This window comes from Portunus trituberculatus, chromosome 15, assembly GCF_017591435.1.
Source record: "Portunus trituberculatus isolate SZX2019 chromosome 15, ASM1759143v1, whole genome shotgun sequence".
Lineage (NCBI taxonomy): Eukaryota > Metazoa > Arthropoda > Malacostraca > Decapoda > Portunidae > Portunus > Portunus trituberculatus.
In genome coordinates, this window is record NC_059269.1 from 17,923,380 (window position 1) to 17,945,084 (window position 21,705).

Sequence of the window (21,705 nt, forward strand, 5' to 3'; positions counted from 1 at the left end):
CCGTTCAGCATGTGACTGGCCCAGCTGAGTCTCGTGGTGAGCCTCTTTGCCAACTTCCGTGGTCACGAGGATACAGTTTCCTAGCTTCCTCTACGCCAACGAGTATTTGGCTCCCGCCTACTCCCTGCTTTTGATAGGCTCATCTTAACATTTTTCGCTTTACTCGTGATCCGTCGCGTCTTTTATCGTGAATCCAGTCATTTGAAGTTCTTGCTAGCCTTTTCTTCGGCTATAACCACCATCACAATTAATAAATGCACTATTACCCAATTCATATAGAACTAATAACGTACATTAAACTTTAGTTTTAGTGCCACTGGCCCTTCTCCCTTAAAGCTTGGCTCAGTGACAATTTTGCTAGCGGTTTAAAAGGAAACACGAGAAATTTGCTCAACATGTACTGTGTAACTGTCTTGTTTGAGATTTCGCAACACATGCAAGTCCTAGTAACATGGGGATGGTAAAATGGGTAGATAGACTAAAAATATCAATTAATGAGAAACAGATATACTGAGAAGTTACTGCATTGATAAATGTTATGGGATACATCCTGTAGTTTGAAACGGTTAACCTCCCAATCCCAGATGCCTGACCACCCTCTACTTCAATGTGGAAACCCAAATCTTATTATAATGCACGCCTAGAAGATTGAGCTAAGCCTGCGTGTGAGAGCACAAGCGTTTACTGGATTACCGCTTGTGTCCGCGGCTAAAGTACGGGCACAGTGTCTGTTTTCGTAATTTTGTGAAATCACCAGACACTGCCTTCGCCCGCTGGCGATTCTCCGGATTACCTGGGCTAGATGACATCGTGCGGTTAACACTATATAATAATGTGCCTGTGTATTTAGCCCGGACAGTACCTGACAGAGACAGGTGAGATAAAAGATAATTTCAGCATAGGCATACTTTCGATGTAGATGATATTGTAACAATACACTAGTAACTAAGAAATAGTGTTATACTTCCTAAAGGAATAGTATAACTTTTGTACTAACCCCATTCTGTGTCAGCCATTTTAGATCTCTACATTTCATAAAGAATAATGCTGCAACTCACTCACTCTGAATGATAATAAATGCAACCATTATAAAACATCACAGTTGTATTAATTACTTATTATGCAAAGGATGCATCGGTGCTTATATATGTACAGAGATATATATACATCAATAAAACATGTAGTAGACTCAAAACTATTTTCAGTGGGCTTTAATTCAAATATGCCAAATCTACTTTCAGGTTAGAAATAGGCACTGCAGAACAGAAATATTACATGCAACATTCAATTAGGTCTTTAAATGAAGGTGGTGCATGTTTTTTATACACCAACAGTTCTTACATGAGCCAGATATAGGCAGTATACACTATTGTGAAATACAGATAATGTTATATCCTTGAATCTAATCATGCAAATTTGTTGCTACATGAATAGGCCTGAAATCCTCCTCAAGTTACCATCACACAGTTATAACTTAAGCGTGTTATCAAAACTAACAGTCAGATGCCATAATCTGTGTGTGCGTATTTACCTAGTTGTATTTTATGGAAGGGGAGCCTATGCTTGTGCTGTCCTGTCTCTGTATCTCACAGTGTCTAATTTTCTCTTAAAGTCATGTATAGACTTTGCACACACCAACTCTCTGTCCAGTCTGTTCCATATATCTATCACTCTAAGGAGGAAGCTGTTTTTCTTGTGTGTGTGTGTGTGTGTGTGTGTGTGTGTGTGTGTGTGTGTGTGTGTGTGTGTGTGTGTGTGTGTGTGTGTGTGTGTGTGTGTTATTCAACCACTGTCATCTCTTGATCTCACAACATAACCAGTTGTTTCCCTAAAGAAAGAGATCAGAGTTTACAGTGACTGATCTTAAGACAGGACTGAGATTACTCATTCCCCATATTCCCATTAACCAAGATAGTAAGGATGAAAGCCCTTCCTCACCTACTTGCTACTTGCTGCTGGGTGAATAAGGGCTACACATTGAGGTGTGAGTGTTGTAATATAGGATCTTATATGGGCCAGAGTTGTATTACCAGTCACTTCTACTATACTTATGTGTATTCTCTTGGTCTACTAGTCTTCCTGTACGTTAATCTATGGTCATATTGTGTAACTGCTCTTACTTCTATGATTTACTTTCCTTCTTTAATTTGTACCTAATAAGTCAGCACTTACCCATGTCATATAGCACCTGCCACTAAAAAGATGGATAACTTTTGACTATAGTAAAATATCCCCCCAAAATCAATTGTATTCGATGGATTTATGCATTTTCAGTATGATTATAAATAATATACAGTATGGTACATATCAGCAATGTTATGATAAAATATACTTGTAGTTCCTTTGTACCATAATTGTTACTCACAGAAGAAAATCTATAAAGATTATGAATATCACAGATTTGCTTCAAGAATGAGAATGGTTTACCACAAAATTGGAATAATAATTTTACCATTGATATGCAAAGTCAAAAAAAGTTTAGTTTCATATGAAAACTATAAAAAAAAACATTATAACATTCTGTGTATTATAATTTCATATGAATATTTACATGTATCAAATTAAAAGATTAACAAAATAATGTATATAACTGTCTTATGAAAATTATTTGTAAAGGTATTTCATTTAAAACTATAATAACAATAATAAGAGTTATCATGATTAGACTCCAAGTGTCTATTGTAAATAAACCTACTATACATTTAAATATACATACCAAATATATATATATACAACTGTAATAAGTAAGACACTGCATTTGATACCTTAGTGGGACTGAGCAATATCTGAAAAGTAGTTAAGAATGTCATCTATGGAAAACTCAAGAGAGATCATGGCTCCAGGGTAGCAGCGATGGATGAGGTCATCAATGTACTTGTACTGCCGGATGAACTCTTCCTGCATAGCTCTCCACACCACCTAGAACAAATCAACAAATAAATACTAAGTCTACTCTATCACTAATGTCACATCAGTTAGATATGTCATGGTGAAAAATCCTGTGTCTAATAGATTCTGAAATATAACTAAAAAAGCCAGAACTACCTTTTGCATTCTTATTGGCATATTATGTTTTTTTGGTAATGCAATGTAGCATCACATACAACAGTGTTAGTATACAAATAATAGAAGTATAACATACACAATACTAGCAAAATGTACAATTTTGTATTTCATGAGATGATCTCAATACCAATTAATACAATATCCAATCTTCTGAATGTATAAATTCATTTACCTGCAGTAAGTTGCCTTCTTCTGACAGATGCTTCTCTACCTTTCTATACAGCTGCTCCAGTCCCCTCTTCACCTCCTTCCCAGGATACTCTCTATTAAAGGAAACATCATCAGCACCAAAACCACAATGAAAGATTTCCAAGGGATCATAATGATCACTCATAAGCCTATCATTCTAATGAACAAATCACCTAATTATATAAACTGCAAAAGAAATGGAGTGGAGGTGAATTAAATCATTAGAAAGTTTTCTTGTATTGTATGACTCATAGTGGCAGCCCATACTACTCTCATATAAGGATTTGGTTGCCAATGTAATCAATAACATAAGAAAGAGAAAAAGGACAAAATTTAAAGTTTCTTGTTTGGGAAATCTTCCAATATATAATGCTTTATCTATGTGGCAGGTAACTCACTTTATGACTTTCCGGAGTTCCTGCTTGCTGTAAGCTAGCTGATAGCCCACTTCAGATTCCTTCACACCACTGGCCACCTTGGCAGAAACACCCTCAAAGAACTGATTGAGTTTCTCCAAGGGTCTGCCAAAGTACTGAGTGACATATAGGCCCAGAGCTTCAGAATACCGCTGTCTTGCTTCTTTCTTTTGGGTGTCCATTCCAGGGAGCTTGAGTTGGAACATCATCTGGTGCAGCACATGATAGTTCTCCATCTTTACCACCTCAGGAGGGGTGCGCTGGTGTTCCACAGCCACTCGAGGAATGTGTTCAAACATGGCTGTCACGAGGCGCACATACCACTTGTCAAGGTCTGTGCGTCGCTCACTCTTCTTGAACACACACTCAGCTGTTTTGGCAAATTCCTCAAAGTTGGTGATGAAAGGCAGAATGCCACACTTCTTTTTGGTGACACGGCATTCTCTTATGGAATCGATCTGAAGATTCATGAACCTGTCAAAGTTACGCTTAGCTTGTACAAGACAGGAACCAAAGGTGGTGCTAAGGAAGGAGCCTGTGTCCTCGGCTGTCAGGACATGCTCACTGAGACGCACGTAGATGTAGAGACAGCAATAGGAGTCTGCCCGGTCATAGGTGTTGATGAAGGAAGACAGTTGTTGTTCTAGAATACTGAACAATGCTCCCATCATGGATCGCACCTCCTTGTTGACCTGGCGGCCCCTGCCTGGCCCAGGGGTGCCCATCATACCCATGCTGGAGGTAGTTGTGGACCCACTGCTCTCCTCACTCCCACTGGATCCTGGAGTGCTGGCAACTGATGATGGTGTTTTCTCAAGAGTAGCAGCATTCAGGTTGAAGAAACCAATACAGAACTCCTGCTCTGCCAGGCACACAGGCTGCAGCTCGCTCAGGACACGTTCAAAGATTTCGTCAAACTTCTGACGTTCCTGCATATCAAGTTCTGAGCCCCACTGATCCCTGTCCACCCCTAGTAAGGCCCCTGAGGCAGCTGTACGTGTACTCAGTGTCTGAGCACCATGTTTGATTTGGGAGGTGAGCTTCCCTGCCACGCCAGACACACCAGCAATATCCTGACTAGAGCCACTGCCCCTCAGCCTTCGCCCACCAGATATGCGCTGCCTGGCCTCTTCAAAGAACCAACGAATGTCACGTTCGTACAATTTGCTGATGGAGGAAGCATAGGTCTTGGTGAGGTGCTCATAGGCACGATGGTCAAGAGCACGTGTCCAGTGTATAAGGCGTGTGTAAGGCTGCAGCTCAGCATGGAGGTTTTCGTGGCGTGGCAGTGTGAGCTGCTCAGCGTGCTGGCTCAGTGTCTCCCCGAGGTCATTACCAAGGTGGATGAAGAGGTTGTTGAGGTGATGCGACACTACGTAGCTGAACCGGGTCTTCATCTTGTCAAAACGCTTTCTTTCATCCTGCACTGCCTGCAGCTGCATCAGGTGGGGAGGAATGGGTGCACTGATCACAGCCTGCAGTGCCTCTGCTGCCTGGATGGCCTGGGACAGGCTCCCCTTATTTAAGTCTGCCTGTTGCAGGTCTTGTTCATGACTCCGGGACAAGTCGAGCTGTTTGATGAAATGGCCCAATTCCTCCAGCAATCGAGAGTTGTTGGCATTGGTCTGTTCAATAGAGGTGTTTTTGTCGGCCATTTTTTCAATGGAATCCTTTACATGCTGCAAGATTTCATCATATGAGTCCAGTCTCTGCTCAATCTCCTCTGCCTTAGTATAGGCAGCATCGATCATCCCCATGAGGGCCTCCACCTGTGCCTCTGAGGCCATCATGGTGTGGATGTTGGCATCATCAAGTCCTGAAAGATCCTGTGACAGCTGCTCTGCAAAGGCCTCTGCATTGCTCACTGCTGAGTCACACTGCTCCATTAGCCTCTCCAGGTCCTGCTGCTCTCGCTCGGACAGGGCTTGGTAGTCACCCTCCTCTTCCAGCACTGCATCCATGGTGTCCAGGGCTGCAATGTTGAGTAAAAACATAAGTTACTTCATAAAAAGGTTTGAATTATATGCTATTGACTTTAAACATGCATTTTATTTAGGCTGAAGGGTATGCTATGCAGGTTATACTAAATAATATCACAACAATCTCAGGGGTTTGACTTGCTAACCACTAACAAAATCTTTGTCATAATTTAACTCTTTGACAACTATTTAGTACATCTTTCCTGAATTACTAATCATTATGAGATATATTTACTTGTTCCAGAACTACCATCAATCTTTAAACTGGGAAGAAATTGCTAATTCATTTTTCATGAATACTCTTCCTTTATGTAGATGTTTATGAATATTTCATGCACTGGTTCTCATATTCTCGCATCACAGTGAAAGGGTGAAAAGTAAGGTAGTGAAATAACAATCCCAGCTACCAGCAACTCTCAACAAAACTAGAATATCTCTGGTTTAATTAGCTGCTACTCTTTCAACACATGTCTATAGAAAACAAGATGATTTGGTTAAAAAAGTAGAACATTATGAGCTTGATTCAACCTTGCATAAACACCAGGAGTTCAATACAGTACCTGTGGTGTTGGCATCTCCACTCTCAGCGAGGTCAGTGTTCTCTTCGATTAGCTCTGTTGGAATGTTTATGAACTGGGGCTTCTGCTTGGGTAAGTAATGGGAACACAGCTGGAAGAAAAAATTACAACATTTGAAGCATTGTAGTATTAGTAATGTTTGTGTGACACTAAGATTATAAAAAAAAAAAAAAAAAAGTAACTTACACTCCAAACTCTCTCACTCTTCCCACAACACAGTGAATGGCAGGAGTCATTTCATGGTAAACACAAAACAGTCATGAGAAGCAACATCTATGGAACACTGTCAGGTAAGATTTTACTCACCTTCCATAATACTTGGATGAAGGTGTGCTTGTCAGGTGTGCTGTTGGCCACCCACTTGTAAACTCGATCAAATGTCAGGTCCAGTTCTGCCGTGTCCTGAAATCGTCTTTCTAATTCAACTTTCCTATCTTTTTATTTTCTATATAGAATTAGGTGATAAATTTTCAACAAAAGGTTTTTTTCTACAGATGCTTTCCTCTGGTAGGAAGTAAGTTTGATTTCCAGATGACCAAGGCCATCAAGGTTCCACTCTCTGGACAATAAACATACATGAAAGAGTTACAAAGGAGCATACCTTATTTTCATCTCTTCCATCCACCACTTGGAGTTCTCGTAAGGGCCATGAAGTCTTCTTCTTGTATACATCTTTGTCTGTCTTCTTAACCTAGAGAAATACTTTTTTTTATTTTAGACAGTAAGTTGTCACACAGTGGTCACTATTATTTCATCAAATTTAGTTTGCTATAATTGATGCTAGTTGAAGATGATCTGAAAGTTCATTATTTGAATCTTTTAAAACAATAATGTCTTCACTAATGCAAAATTTATTCAATGGATATAAGACTTTTGTTATATATGTATAATATTTGCTATATCATGATTTGCTGTCACGGGGATAAGACTTAGTAAGGCACAACACACAAATAAAGTACCTGGTGGATGGTGGCATAGACAGGCTTCTCTTTGTTGATGGTGGCACACAGGAAGCTGGTCTTCTTCTTCTTGCCCAGCTTGGTGACATACAGCACACCAACCAGCCGTTCCTCGCTGGGCTCAAACACATCCCTCTGGAGCCCGTGGCGGATTGTTGCCATGCTTTAGCAGACTTGGATGGGAAGTGAAGGGTTCCTCAAAGACGGAGATCTCCTTGTAGTCTGTGGTGGTGTATCGGGAGTAACAATATTTGACTTGTACAACAAAGAACTAACTTCTGCAGGCATGTATTCAAGCCCTGTTCAGGCTCAAAGTCTTTTCACTTGTCAGATGCTACTGTTCCTGTGAGCAAAGGGTTGTGTAAAACGGAGGTGGGGATTAAGTCAGCCAACAGGCCTCCCTAGTAATGTAGCCATAACTTTTAGATCTCATAAAAGTGAAGAGGACTCTGTGGTGCTTATGTGATGGGAAGGGTTTATCCTTGACTTTCTTATCACTATGTTGATTATTACCAATATTTAATTTTCAACCAGCTAAGGTCCCCAACCTTGTCTATACAGATAACTTATGCATTAAAGTAGTAGTATTTAGTTAGGGAGCGACTCTTATTAGTTTCTCTAAAACTCTTCCCACCTCCATCACTTTCTTTACTTTAAAATGCTTATATAGTGGCACAGCTCTGATTTGTTTCTAAGTCAGATTTAATCAATTAAATGATTATCTATGATAATTTTTCTGAATCTAAATCAAGGAACATTTAGGACAAACATAATAGTGAAAAGGAGGGAAGACAAACCCAATGATAAAAAGTAGTCAGGCATTCTGCCTTCATGCAAAGTGAGAGAGAAAATGCCCAACATTCCACTAGTACTATTGTCTTTCTTTTTGGCTCCAGCTTGCATCTAGGCCAGACCTCCCTACTTCAACCTTCTGTGCTAATCCATACAGCCGAGAGTTCTCAACCATCCAGCAGACATACATACCATGTCAGGTAGGAGAAAAGCTTTGGACACAAAAGTGACAACCAAGGCATGTCTAGCGGTGACTGCAGTGGCTATTAGATGGCTCTCATGTAGCGGCAATCACAAAAGTACCTACAACGATTACTAACTTCTGCATGACACGGTCTTAACTAACACAGCTGCTTTGAGAGACAACTTGAACACTGTCTGCTGGGGTGATGCTTGCCATCTACCCTGGGGGGACACTGAAAGCTGGCGTCATGTCATCCAAGTGGTTCCTTCCATCTGCCACCATTTGTCAACACGAAGTTAAATAATCAGGAGTGCCCTTGTCTCCTGTCAGGTTCAAACAGGCATTGTTCCTTTCTCTTCTGATCAATATCCAGCACAAGGGAGAGTTAAGTTCAGTTATCCCTCCTCGATCGAAGGACTTTTAAGGCTTCCTAACCAAGGATGATTTTTATCTATATTTTGTGATTTTTTATAAAGTGGCCCACCAAAATCACTTCTTCATCTTCAACTAAGATACTATACAAAACTAACACACACACACACACACACACAAATAAATAAATAAACAAATAAACTTCAACATGACCTTAAAGTCTCAAGACAGTTTGTACCTATAAAGCTTCTTCTGGCAGGGAATCTCAACCAACTGTGAGCTATAAGAAAAAGCGGAATCTGACAGTAGCATGGAAAGAGAGAAAAAACTGTTACCCTTAGCACAACCCCACACCTGTCACACCTGCACGCAAGATCCAAGGTGGTTACACGGACACCTCAAGCCTTCAATACACCTATCTGGCCGTGTCCAAGTAGAGAATAGCGTTTCACATTAATAGGAAGGCGAAAGGACCTACTTCATGCATCAGATGTCAAGACTGAGCCGCTCCTCCACCGCCCCTTAGGATGTTGACGTCGTGAAGTTGCTTTGGAACGGCCCCACCATTCACCTTGCCACTACCACAGAGTTTATCCAGATATTATTGGTTAGCCTCGAAATTAACAGGCTTCTTCATTTCTCATTCATATATTGTAGTTATAAAGATGAAATTCACAATATCAGAAGAAAAGAATAAATAGATAAGCTGAGTGTACCATGATGAAAGAATGCAATTATATTCTCTCCTTAATATATCTGTACTTCCTTCTGTATTGCAATATGACTATAAAAATATAAATCACTACTTACTACCAAAAAATTAACACATTATGATCTGCTTAACCTCCCTACCTCAATACAACCTCCTTAGCTCAATACAACAATCACACTGTAATCTTATAACACATGTATTTTTTGCTCGTATAATCAGACATCAACACTCTCCATTCACTTTGGGTTAGGAAAATACTTGAGCAAAACATTAGCTAAGAAATCAACATGGCAGCCGTCAGCAGGCGAGTTTTGTCCTCACTCCAGACCGTGAGTATTAGCCTCCGTAAAGACCCTAATGGCCATATGAGACAGCAATTAATATATATAAGTGTGCTGATCATTTCTAGTGCGTGAAGTTCTTCCTTGAGGCGGTGATGGCTTTGAAGAGGATCATGTTACAAAGCCGGTCGTGTTTTTTTTTTTTTCCTATGTTAAGAATATATTAGTATTTCGTGAACTTGTTTTTCGTCTTAGATGTTAATGGTGAAGGTTACGGTAAAACTGCAGAATAAAGGCCTTCCTCCCTTTCACCACCAATCTCTAACTCCAACAAGCTGGATCTTTGGATGGGGAAAACCAAAATGGATAGAATTTGCAATAAAAATTAGTCCCAAGAGGTCAAATTTGGCTTAACTTGGACAAAAATCCTGATAATACTGACAAAATTAAATCAAAACTAACAAAGATTCATGGTCACTCTATAGGTTAAAGGAGAAGATACTGCATAGCTTCTAATGACATTATTCGGAAACTTATGTGGGTGTAAAATAAATACACATTGCATACTGTGATTGAAGAGGTGAGGTTGACCTGCAAATCTAATCCCTTTCCCTTCTCAGCTGCGGCCTCTGGTGAGGGATGTGCAGCCTCGGAATGTACACAGTGCCGCTCCTCTCTCCTCTGCCATGGTGAGTATTGCTGTTGTAGGTGTGGGAGTGGTCAGAGTCCTCACCTTCTTGTGTTCTGCTGGAGGGAAAGTTTTCAAGTGATGGTTACTCTTCAGCCAGGTACAGGCACAAAAAACAGAGCTCCATAAAAATAAGCAATTGGAAAAGCTTTCTTAATGATGCGGTGTTATATTCAGACAAAAGTGTTATAGGTTTGCTCCTGTCCTGCCAGTGAATTTTGTGTTGAGTATATGAATATTTCCAATAAGTAAATTTGCAGTTTCAACCATTATGCCCTATCTTATATTTCTTTTTCCCTATTTCTAACAAGCTTGGGGACCTCCTGGGAAAGCAGGATTTTAACCAAACCAAACCTAATCCCATTTTCCGATAGGGTAAAATGGGGTTAGAAATGCTCATAGAAGTGTGATCTAGACTGTGAGAATGTGTAAAGTTACGTGTGGTGTATTGGTTGAAACTGCAATAATTCATTCCAACATGGCAAGATTAAATTTATGCACTTGATATTAGCACACAAGTTATATCACAGCTTTGTAACTTTCAGGGTGTTCTGTTTGTGTCCTTACCTGGCTTTACCTGTGTGTGGCTTAGGTAGTTTCTGTGTTGCAGAAGTGCTGTTTCCCAGCAGTTATTGGCAATCATGGAATGCCACACCTATCTCTTTGCCTCTTGCTTATCTACTTGAGATTCTTTCCATCAAACATAGGTCTTCAATCTTTTCTCTTCTCATTATATACCCTATAAATCTCATCTATTTCTTTTCCACATTTAGTTGTAGTTCTTTTTTAACATCTATTTTCCTTAGCAATTATTTGTTTTCCTCACTATCCCTGGTAGCTATCTTCTTAAACCTTACTCAGTACCATATTCTTCAAATGCTTGTAACTTCTTTTCCATCTGTGTACATGATGCTTATTTGGATGGAGTTCATCAGTGTTAAAGTGTCTTTTTTATTTATCTGAAACAATTCAGCTATAGGAAATATATAACATGGTAAGGTTTCAGTTTCAGAATGCCACTATTTGGTGATATAATCTATCAACTCATCATCTGAGTTAGTGTCACATGCCATATTTGAAGTATGCACACATACACACACAAGCACATCAATATAAAGAGGAACTGCGTGAATTCATACATGCATACAGGACCATACAAGCAATGGCTCAGGTCCAAAAGCTATCACCTGGTAAATAAACAGACTACTCCTAGAAGTTAATGTACTGTAGTGTACTTAATTGTATCCTCTTTGTCTGTGCCTGCAATGATTTTGAAGCCTCCAGATGTGGTGAGTTTATTTCCTTATGCACTTAAATCCCATCATTTTCACGAGACCCACAATGTATATATGATGAAGTATTAGTACAGCTTGAGAATCCTTTATCCATAATTGTAAATGATAAGATGATCTGAAATTTGAGAGTCTGCTGTGTTTTTGAGGTGGGGTTTGTGAAGTTAAGATGATAATGTGTTATACAAAATTTGCATAAAGATGTCCAAAAGCCAAAGGATACTGGATGAAGGATTGTCAACCTTGAGTTTAGTGTGTAGAAAAATTAAGGAACAAGAAAAAGACATCCATTTAAAAACCCTGATTCATATTCCTGCATCTTTGTCATGTCAACCTGTTAGCCTCAGTTGTGATGTCTTCAGCATGTAGTTTATTTATTCATAATTTTTTTCCCATTTGTTTATTTTTTAGTGGCTATTGTGGTGTTTAGTATCCTTATGGGTTATATGTATAGGTCATTTATTTATTATTTATATATTTAGTGACTGTTTTGGTGTTTTGTTATTTTATTGTGATTTTTATGTAGAGATTATTTTGTTGTTCAGTGAAAAATGTTGATGTGTCAAGAATATTGTCGTCCCTTTACAGTTTTCTAATTTAAGTTTAACCTTAGTTTAGTGATAGCATGATTCAGGGTATGAAGATAAAGAAAAATGGTGTTTCCATTCATTGTGATCTGAATTACCTGTCAGAATGAGTCTCTCTCTCTCTCTCTCTCTCTCTCTCTCTCTCTCTCTCTCTCTCTCTCTCTCTCTCTCTCTCTCTCTCTCTCTCTCTCTCTCTCTCTCTCTCAAACCAGTGACAAATTCTAGGGAATCCTCTGCTGTTTTTCTCTCCACATTCACCATAAGAACCTCATAATATTGATTCTAGCTTCATACCATAACCACTATACAGAGACAATTTTGAATAGATGAACCTCAAACCCATATTTTTACAGGGAGTTCCCGTGAGCAGACCAGAGGGCCGTACCACTGCCACTCTGATACCAGGGGATGGCGTGGGGCCGGAGCTTTGCCAGGTGGTGTTGGATGTGTTCAAGAGTGCTGGGGTGCCCCTGGATTTCAAGGAGTACCACCTGACTGAACTCTATGCACCAAGGTCTGACTCACTGGAAGATGTGGTGGAGAGCATCAAGCAGAATGGTCTTTGCCTGAAGGGTATTCTTGCTACCCCTGACCACAGCTCTGATGGTGAACTGAAGACCTTGAATATGAAGCTAAGGTTGGAATAAATGTCATTCTTTTTTTTGTTTGTTTTGTTAACTCTTACATTTGTTAAGTATTACTTTAGCTTGTTTTAATCTTTTACCCTTGTTAATTTTTAATATTATGTTTGTTTTATGGGAAATTTCTACTTGATTCTGTGGGAGAGAATGCATGGCAGTATTAATTCTTTGAATGTCAATTATAGCACAACACTGATTTGGATTCTTCTGGACAATGTTATAAGAGTTAATTGTAACTTTAGACACAGATTTAAACTATACTGCTTTAGATTCAATGTTTTCTTTTTATTCATACTTAAAACTTGTATCAGATAATTATACTGAACTAGAGAAGACAGCAGTCAAAGAGTTAATGAGATCCTAAAAACCTATTACTACTAAATCATTATCGTAACTGACACTCACATGCTTTCAGAGATGAGCTTGACTTGTACGCCAATGTTGTCCACATCAAATCCCTGCCCGGCCTCAATGTGCGGCACAAGAATGTGGACATGGTGGTTATAAGAGAACAGACGGAGGGTGAGTACTCTGCCCTAGAACATGAGAGTGTGACTGGCGTTGTGGAATGCCTCAAGATCATGACTCGGGACAAGTGCCGCCGCATCGCCAAGTTTGCCTTTGATTATGCAGTCAAGAACGGGCGTAAGAAGGTGACGGCCGTGCACAAGGCCAACATCATGAAGCTTGGAGATGGCTTGTTCCTGAAGCAATGTCAGGAGGTAAAGACTACTTGCTTTTATTTTGTTTGTACCTTTGATCTAGTCCCTGCCATCTTCAAGAAATTAATTAATGGGCCTGTTAGTGTCCTATCCATCAAAATTTTCTTTGAAACTAATGAATTTTCTCTTAGCATTTACCTCAAAAAATGTTTCTAATACACATTTTCATAATTCACTATCATTGTATCATTTAAAAGTATACTTCATCCAAAACAAGACTTAAAAATCTATATGAACTGAAGCAGATCTCACTTACAGGTTGCTGAGATGTATCCCAACATTGAGTTCAACAACATGATCATCGACAACTGTACCATGCAGATGGTTTCCAATCCTCACCAGTTTGATGTGCTGGTGCTTCCCAACCTTTATGGCAACATTGTGGACAACTTAGCTGCAGGGTTGGTAGGAGGGGCAGGTGTGGTAGCTGGTGCCTCCTACTCCAACAAGTGTGTTGTCTTTGAGCCAGTAAGTTATAGTGTGACCTATCCTGTGTAATTGCCACCTTTCTCTTCTCTTATCTTACATCAATAGTTTTGAGCAGGTTTTAGTGTATGTTAATGGAAATTTCAAGTGTATTTCCAGGATTGTAGTTAGAGTTTGATGAGGATTCAGTATTGTTCAATGGAAAAAAAAAAGACTTGTAATTTAATTGAAGGTCATCTTTTCCTGTCATGATTTTGGACAGCTTGTGATTCTTGCCATTTTTGTTGTAGATGAAGTCCTTTTAGGTTTTCATCTTTATTTTGTCTTCTTATCTTTTAATCAAAGTCATGCACTTCAAGTTATTTTCTGGTGTACTGATTGTCAAACATATTTATATGGCATTTGAGGAATGGTAGGGGAAGAGTACTTATATTGAGGGAGTCTTGTTCTGAACCAAAGCTGCCAAAACTATGCTGCTGATGCTCATAAAGTGAGGGCAGGAGTACTTTCTCTTCTCTATCAGTGGCCAAGAAAATCATGTCACTGTTAGAGTTGTGTGCATTGTCTTGGCTATTCTCCCTTTTTTTGGGGACAGCCTTTTTGACAACTTTGGATGATGTTTTTCCTAGTGTTCATCCTTTTTGTGGCTTTCTATGCACACACCATTTCTAGGTGTTTATCATTTCAATTTATTTTCTTGTGTGTCTTTCTCAATGCATGAATTTTTCACGCTTTCACCTCACCACAGGGTGCACGCCACACCTTCAGTGAAGCTGTTGGCAAGAATGTGGCAAACCCGACTGCTATGTTGCTTGCGTCTGCCAACATGCTGAATCATGTCAATCTTCAGTACTATGGAGACATGATCCAGAATGCAGTGGATAGGGTCATTCGAGTGGGCAAGGTAAGGAACTGTCATCCTTTACTTTTTTTCAGTTTGTTGTTTGGTGATCACATATTATGAGTACAGTATTTCCTCCATGATATTTACATATTTTATTTGTCATGAAACTGGAAATGGATGTGAGTTAAATGTCCAATGCTTGTAATTTCTGGTAAAATCTTGGATCTAAACTTTTTGTCTTTCCCTTTTTTCCGCTGACTGGTATTGGAGTGTTGCATATCTTCAAGGGGTTACTGATTAAACCTATCCTGCTTACAGAACGAGGTTATTTTTACACTAACACAGTCATTAGAGCACATACACTTTTCTCTTCATGGATCATGTCACACAAATTACTCTTTCTCTTGCTCATAATGCTCTCCTACAGTTTGACCATGAATTGCAGTGGCACTGTCTTTGTGTGTCATTTGTGTCACTCATTCACTGCCAGCTGAAATAAGAGCATGTAGTTTATGGGCAAGTTCATGATAAGATTATTGGCAGCAAACAAGCTATAAGTGATCTTTCTTGAATACGGTGACAAATTTTCTCTCTTAATTGCTTTGAATGTTTCTCAGCAGTCATGAAAAAACTTATCTCTCTCACTCTGCTTTGCTGCTCAAGGAGTAAGATATATTCTACTTGGTGGTATCCTATGAAGTATTTGCTTTGTATTCTTGACCCTCTATTCAGTGTACCTCTATTTAACAGTTTTTGTATTTAACAAATCTTGGACTGGAAATGTTTAGAATATAATTTCCAAATGATTAGTTATGATACAGTTTGAATCAGAGGACCATTGTTCCTTCCTTAATACATTTAGTGGAAGGGCAAGAAATACAAAATCCTCCACATCTATGAAGCATCAACTACAGACACCTTTTGGAATGTCATATCCATTAATGAACCACAGTTTGCTCTTCCATCTATCCAAAACTTGAACTCTTACACTTATGCAGTAATTTTGCCTTGCTTCCCTTGCTTTCCTCATCTCCACTGCCCTTTAATTCTGAACTCTCCCCTTTTGACACACACTGGTTTGTTCCCTAGTTTTGTTGATGTGTACATATTTTGATTGGGAAGCAGCATAGGGTGCTAGAAGATAGGAAGCAAACCATCATTATGCTGTTATATAGAGAAATTAAGCCCAATAGCTACAGGAGCACAACTCTATTCAGTGTCTAGGTAAGGTGGATGTAGATAGCTGTGATTTTTAGTTTTAGGCAAATTTCACCTCAAAATAAACCTCCCTGTTAGAGGATGGCATCTGGGTGAGGAAATCTTTCATCCCAAACCTGTGACTGTATAATTCTTTAAGGGAAAGTAAGGATGTTCAACAAAATGATAATCTAGATAAGGTGAGAGTTTGGTGAAGGTAATGAGAGGAGAGATAGGCATATGTAGAACAGGAGACAGTGCATAGTAAACATCTAGAGAAGGTATATAGTATATCACGTGGTTTCTTATTTCACTGAGTAATGATATGTGGTAATAGGAGCATGAAATTATACCTTGTGGTTCTGCCTGATGGAATTTTACTTTAGTTACTGAAATCATGAAGTTATTTCCTTATTTTCTCATGGTGATTTCATACACATTCCTTCACTCATTCCTCCACTGTCTCTCATCTAGTCACCACAACCCAGTACTCTCAGGTCACATACGTTAGTTGAGTAGTGTGCTAATTCTCTCTCCGTATGCACACACTTAGGTGAGGACGAAGGACATGGGGGGATTTGCCACAACCACAGCCTACGCAAACGCTGTCATCGCCAGTCTCACCCCATGAGAAGTGCATGTCTATTGAAGGACTTTGATATTGATTCTGCTAGTCACTCATAGATAACACTGTAAATAGCCAATAAGTAGTAGCATTTCATGTAGTATATAACACTGAGTTATTATTATAGAAAGTGTGAGAAGTTATAGCAAAAACAAGTTTTGATGTTAACAACATTTCTGACTCAAACTTTTTTTCACAAACACTATTGATAGATTTATAGTCTAATGGAATAATTGCTGCACAAGATCTAGCCCATGATGTATAGAGGAGCTGATAGGAAGATTCTTGAAAGTACAGTAGTTGACAGATGATTGCAGCTGTACCTGCTATATGCTTTCCTACAATCTGAGGTGCATGTTCTTTTTTTGCTTTGCTTTGTAGCTGTTGTTTGTGTCTCTGCTCTGACTTCCTTTAATTTTACTGATTAAAGGCAAACGTTTTAAATTAATTTGTTAAGTTATATAGATTTTATGTATATGCAAATTAACTTGGATAAATCTATGTAAAATTTTCAGATAAAAAACATCACAAATGAAATTGTTGAACTGTAAATTCAATTAAGTTTAAGATAATTAACAAATATGCAAATTAGTCTAAATAGGTTTAAGTAAATTTAAACCTTTAGATTTTCAAAAGTCAGTTACTCTGGACATTTTTTATAAATCTCTGCATTATTTTCAAATTCAAGTTAAAGTTACTCCTGTCATAAGTTTGTTTTTTAACCATTTTCTTATAAGTGTTTTTCCCACATAGGTACGCACCAAGGATATTGGAGGTCATTCAACAACTTTTGATTTTGCTCGTGCTGTTATTGGCAATTTGAGACACTGAGTTTGAGGAAAGTATGTAACACGACTTTGAATAACTAGGAAAGGAGATTAGTTGAAGTATTATTATTGTTAAAAGCACAGTAAGTAGTGTCTCACAATTGTTACTATGATATGTATGTCTACCTAATCTCAAGGAGCAACAATGTTTACCTTGTTCATCTGAAGTTAGTGATTGAAATAAAGTCAGGTTTTGTATTGTAAAGGTATATCCACATGTTGGTAACAGGCTTCTGACTTTCTCTAGCATATTCATGAAAACTTTGCTTGAACTACTGTACTGTCTGTCATTTAATCATGCAGTGAGCAGTATTTCAGGCAAAGTTCTTGGATATGGTAAAAGGTTGAATGTTAAAATTATACATACTTATTAAACTGAAATTTGTAGTTTGCTAAAATCACAGTTAAGGGTTATAGACATCTATATACCATACTAAAATTCATCTTAAGAAGGTATAATCAAGATGAGTCATGCCTTGTCTTGTAGTACAGAACACAGGCAGTAGCACTTAATATTCTCTTGTCTCTCTTTCCTACCAACTGTTCTGTAGACTGATCGACATGAATCCCTTATGGAATGGCTGTGGTTGTAGCAGTGAAAGTGTGCACATGTGCAGACTTTTGCTACTCCATTCAGAGGCATATAAGTTGAGTATGTTGTAATGGGAATGAGAGCAAGAGTGTGTGTATGTATGTGCAGGAGACTAAGCTCTGGGCAATAGGGTTTAGTAAGGATTAGATTCTCTCTTCCCTAGAGGCTTGGTTATTAAATGTGAGGGTCTACTGGTAAATGTGTATATATAGGCTCTCTGACTTAGGTTTCCCCCTATATAGATGATAGTAGTCTGGTATGTAGATATAGAAAAACCTTTACACAAAAACTGAAGTTAATCAACTAATCTCTCATTTGGTCTGGAAAAGTAGTTATTTACATTACAAAGCCTGCTGTGTTCCATTTGAAAGCTCTCAGTGAATAATAGGTTTCCATTGTACTCGTAATCTATTTTGTGATCTTTCTGTGCAGTAGTTTTGATTCATGTTCAATGTATCATGAAAGTTTGAGAAAATATGCACTTCTTAAGAACTGTTATTTCAATGAAAATGGAAAACAAGAATAATCACCTGATTTGGTAATAGGTCATGATGATTTGTTTTTTCTTACCACTAAGTTTGTAGTTCAAACCTATGGCACCAAAAGGCTTATGAAATAATGTTGGCCAGGTTTGGAAACTACAATGTAAATGTAGCTTTTACTTGGATGGTTTTCTCACATCAGTCAGATAATCTCTTTATGTTACCACATTATTATGATTCATTCCTGTGGTAAAAATTGTTTTAATATATTGTTGCCTACATACTTAATGTATCAGTGAAAGGAACATCGATCAACCTGAAGGATCTCAATTATCCTAAAACATGGGGTGAAACTTCTGGAATGAAATATATTGAGAAAATGACATTGTAATGAAAGTTAAAGTTGAAAATATTCCTTGTAAAAGAAACAAAGGTACAAGTTAGAAAAAAAAGACAATGCCAAATGATACAAATGTGTCTCTTTTGAAAATTCTCAATGGTTATTTTTTTGTGTTTTACACTTAATAGAATTTTAATGAGTGTAATGAAATGATTCTTTGAGATAAGTTGAACATTGCTGTGCTTAATCATAACTTATCTGGTGTACATTGTGATTGTGACATTACTTAACTCAGAGTCCAAGGATCTGTAATAATTCCCTGAAATATGGTATGTAACTTCAATCTTTCATTATTATTGTATATGTTTTCAGTTCACTTGTGTCAAATCTAAAATTTTCTTGCTCTTGCCACAAGAGAAGAATCTCTTTAACCCCGTCTTTACATTCCTTCCTTTCTTGTAATAAATTCACTTTGTACATCTTTATCTCACTTGCTCTATTCTCTCTTCTCATAACAATGTTGGTCATTGTCTTTTACTCACCACAAATATGAAACTTTAACACACTTTTTTAGTCATCCCATTTTCTGCCATTCTTTCTCTGTGACTAAATCAGCTTAACTACTACAGCCATTGCACATTTCATTCCTTCACTCTTGTTACGTTGTCAATTACACATTTGTTTTGCAAAGCCGCTGTTCCACTACTACCTCAAGATCATTAGTACATTAATTAAGAGGTGGCGGCTGTGGTGCCAAGATGTATCGGAGGGATGGTTGTGACAGACAAAGATTAAGATATATGTATACTTCTTGTATCATGTAGTCAGTGAAACTATTGCTGCTGATACTGCTGTCTTAATTTTATTTGTATTCTGTGAACTATTTATGTATGTTGTACTGTGATGTATTATCTATTATCATGCCTCCATGCATTCCCTATTACTCGTTTACAGTCCTCTGATAAATATTTGTACTCTCATACTATACATTTTCTTCACCGCAAACTTAAGTGGGTTTTAAGATATCATGATAATGATATAACAATTGTTCCTCATGGCTCCACCTAATGAAACAAAACATGAATAATGTCTTGCTTTGCCCGCAAGATTTATATTTTAATGAGAAAAGAAAATATTTTTGAGAAAATGCTTACCTTTTTCCCTAAGTGATAACATTGCATATAGTACAGTGTGGATTGTCTGGAAGCTAAGAATATGACAGACAAGTTAAGAGACCACAAGATGAAGTTATCAGTCACTCCTCGACTAAGAGTAAAAAGTTTTGCCAAAGTTAAACTAGGAAAGTCATGTAATATTTGATCAACTGGAGAAGTAGTATTTTTTTTACTGAATTCTTGTTATTGTTTCTTGTTGTTTTGCAGAAAAGAAATATGCATGTATAAGAATAGCAATCTGACAGCTGTAGTGAAATGGGTATTTTCACCATTAGAGTATATCGTTAACATGCATTATTTGTAAATAACATGTAAATACACAAAATAAAATATTGATTCTATTAATATGTTCTTATTCACCAAAGATGTGAAAGGTTATTATTATTGAGTAGGAAACATGATTTCTCCACATATTCTTTTATCCACCACTTAGCTATGACCAATGTTCAGACACACACTCTCTCTCTCTCTCTCTCTCTCTCTCTCTCTCTCTCTCTCTCTCTCTCAAACCTTGTTTCGATGCAATGATTGATTCACAAAACTTAAAAAAAAAAAATAGGGACTCTCTCTCTCTCTCTCTCTCTCTCTCTCTCTCTGAAAAAGAAAAAAATGCTAGACGGCATGTTCAGAGAGAGAGAGAGAGAGAGAGAGGGAAGCGAGCAGGTGGCGGCTGAGCGCGGCGTTGCAGAGATCGCGTCGCGTCGTCTGGGGGGGTTGGATGTCAATATGGATACCAGTGATCCGAAGCTGCTGACCCCCTTCACTCCCTTCCCTCTCCCTCTCTCCCTGCACCTCTCTATGGCTCCCCATTAGCCTCATCACTACTAAATAACCGTCTCTCTCTCTCTCTCTCTCTCTCTCTCTCTCTCTGGAAGACTCGAGGCATAATAGGAAAATGAAGTAAAAAATAGGAGTCATTGTTGAATAGAAAAGTGGTGTTGATTGAGGTGGAAGATGAGAGAGAGAGAGAGAGAGAGAGAGAGAGAGAGAGAGAGAGAGAGAGAGAGAGAGAGTCTGTTGGTAGCTTAAGAATGTAAGAATGTTCACAATAATATAGTGGTTACTTTGACATTTCGTTTTTACTTCTCAATTTCTTAAAACTTTCTTACTTTGTCAGTCGTGAAATATTCTAGTAAAATAGTAAAACTAGAAACAAAAGAAGAAATAAGGAAAAGAAAAAATGAAAGAGTAATGGATGAGAGTCGTCTCTAAAATGTATTGATTTCTGAAAACGAAAAAGAAAAAAATAAATAATAAAACTGCGATAAAAGAAAAAAAAAAAAATTCTGAGAGCCCTGAAGGTGAACAAAAAACGAAGTCAGATTGATTAAAACAAGTAAGTAAATAAGTAAGTGAGTGAGTCCCCTTATTTTCTGGACGTAAGTAAACGTATAAATGCCGCAAAGATTAGTATTCAGGAGGTAACATAGAGTGACGAGAATGAATAGATTAAAAAAATGACTTACTCATATCCTTAAAAAAAAGAAGAAAGATAAATGGACGTGTGTGTTTCTGAATAAAAAAGTAAAGTCCGGAAGGAAGAAAGGAAGGAGACAAGGAGGGATGGAGAGAGAAAGTAAGTGGCTGCATTTTTCCAACTTCGCTCCGTTCAGTTTCCGCATTGCCCAATTGTGATCACCGTTATTGGCTTCACATCGAGGCTCCAGATGACCTTCGGGGCGCCACGCAGGAGTTGTCCACGTGCAAGGCTGGTAGTAATACCTCTGTGCTCCTTTCAA

The 21,705-nt window shown here is 38.2% G+C and overlaps 2 protein-coding genes across 6 annotated transcripts; one reads left to right on the plus strand and one right to left on the minus strand.

Annotated features, from left to right (window-relative positions):
- Positions 1-1,184: 1,184 nt before the first annotated feature.
- LOC123503927 (exocyst complex component 1-like) lies at positions 1,185-9,126 on the minus strand. 2 transcript variants are annotated; one of them, XM_045254037.1, is made up of 8 exons: positions 9,014-9,120; positions 7,188-7,409; positions 6,830-6,919; positions 6,535-6,630; positions 6,211-6,319; positions 3,654-5,643; positions 3,239-3,329; positions 1,185-2,919 (listed from the first exon to the last, which is right to left on the minus strand). In XM_045254037.1, exons 2-8 carry the CDS (start codon positions 7,347-7,349, stop codon positions 2,767-2,769), a joined length of 2,691 nt encoding a protein of 896 aa, XP_045109972.1. In that variant the 5' UTR covers positions 7,350-7,409; positions 9,014-9,120; the 3' UTR covers positions 1,185-2,766. The 2 variants fall into 2 exon arrangements, with proteins under 2 accessions (XP_045109972.1, XP_045109973.1); XM_045254038.1 differs by having other exon boundaries at positions 1,713-2,919; positions 7,188-7,530; positions 9,014-9,126.
- A 322-nt stretch (positions 9,127-9,448) lies between these two features.
- Positions 9,449-20,307, plus strand: LOC123503928 (isocitrate dehydrogenase [NAD] subunit beta, mitochondrial-like). Of its 4 annotated transcripts, none has more exons than XM_045254040.1 (8): positions 9,449-9,576; positions 10,149-10,217; positions 11,494-11,505; positions 12,449-12,732; positions 13,152-13,458; positions 13,717-13,926; positions 14,633-14,788; positions 16,479-20,307. In XM_045254040.1, exons 1-8 carry the CDS (start codon positions 9,535-9,537, stop codon positions 16,554-16,556), a joined length of 1,158 nt encoding a protein of 385 aa, XP_045109975.1. In that variant the 5' UTR covers positions 9,449-9,534; the 3' UTR covers positions 16,557-20,307. The 4 variants fall into 4 exon arrangements, with proteins under 4 accessions (XP_045109975.1, XP_045109974.1, XP_045109976.1 ...); XM_045254039.1 differs by having other exon boundaries at positions 17,304-20,307; XM_045254041.1 differs by lacking the exon at positions 11,494-11,505 and having other exon boundaries at positions 9,453-9,576.
- Positions 20,308-21,705: the final 1,398 nt, after the last annotated feature.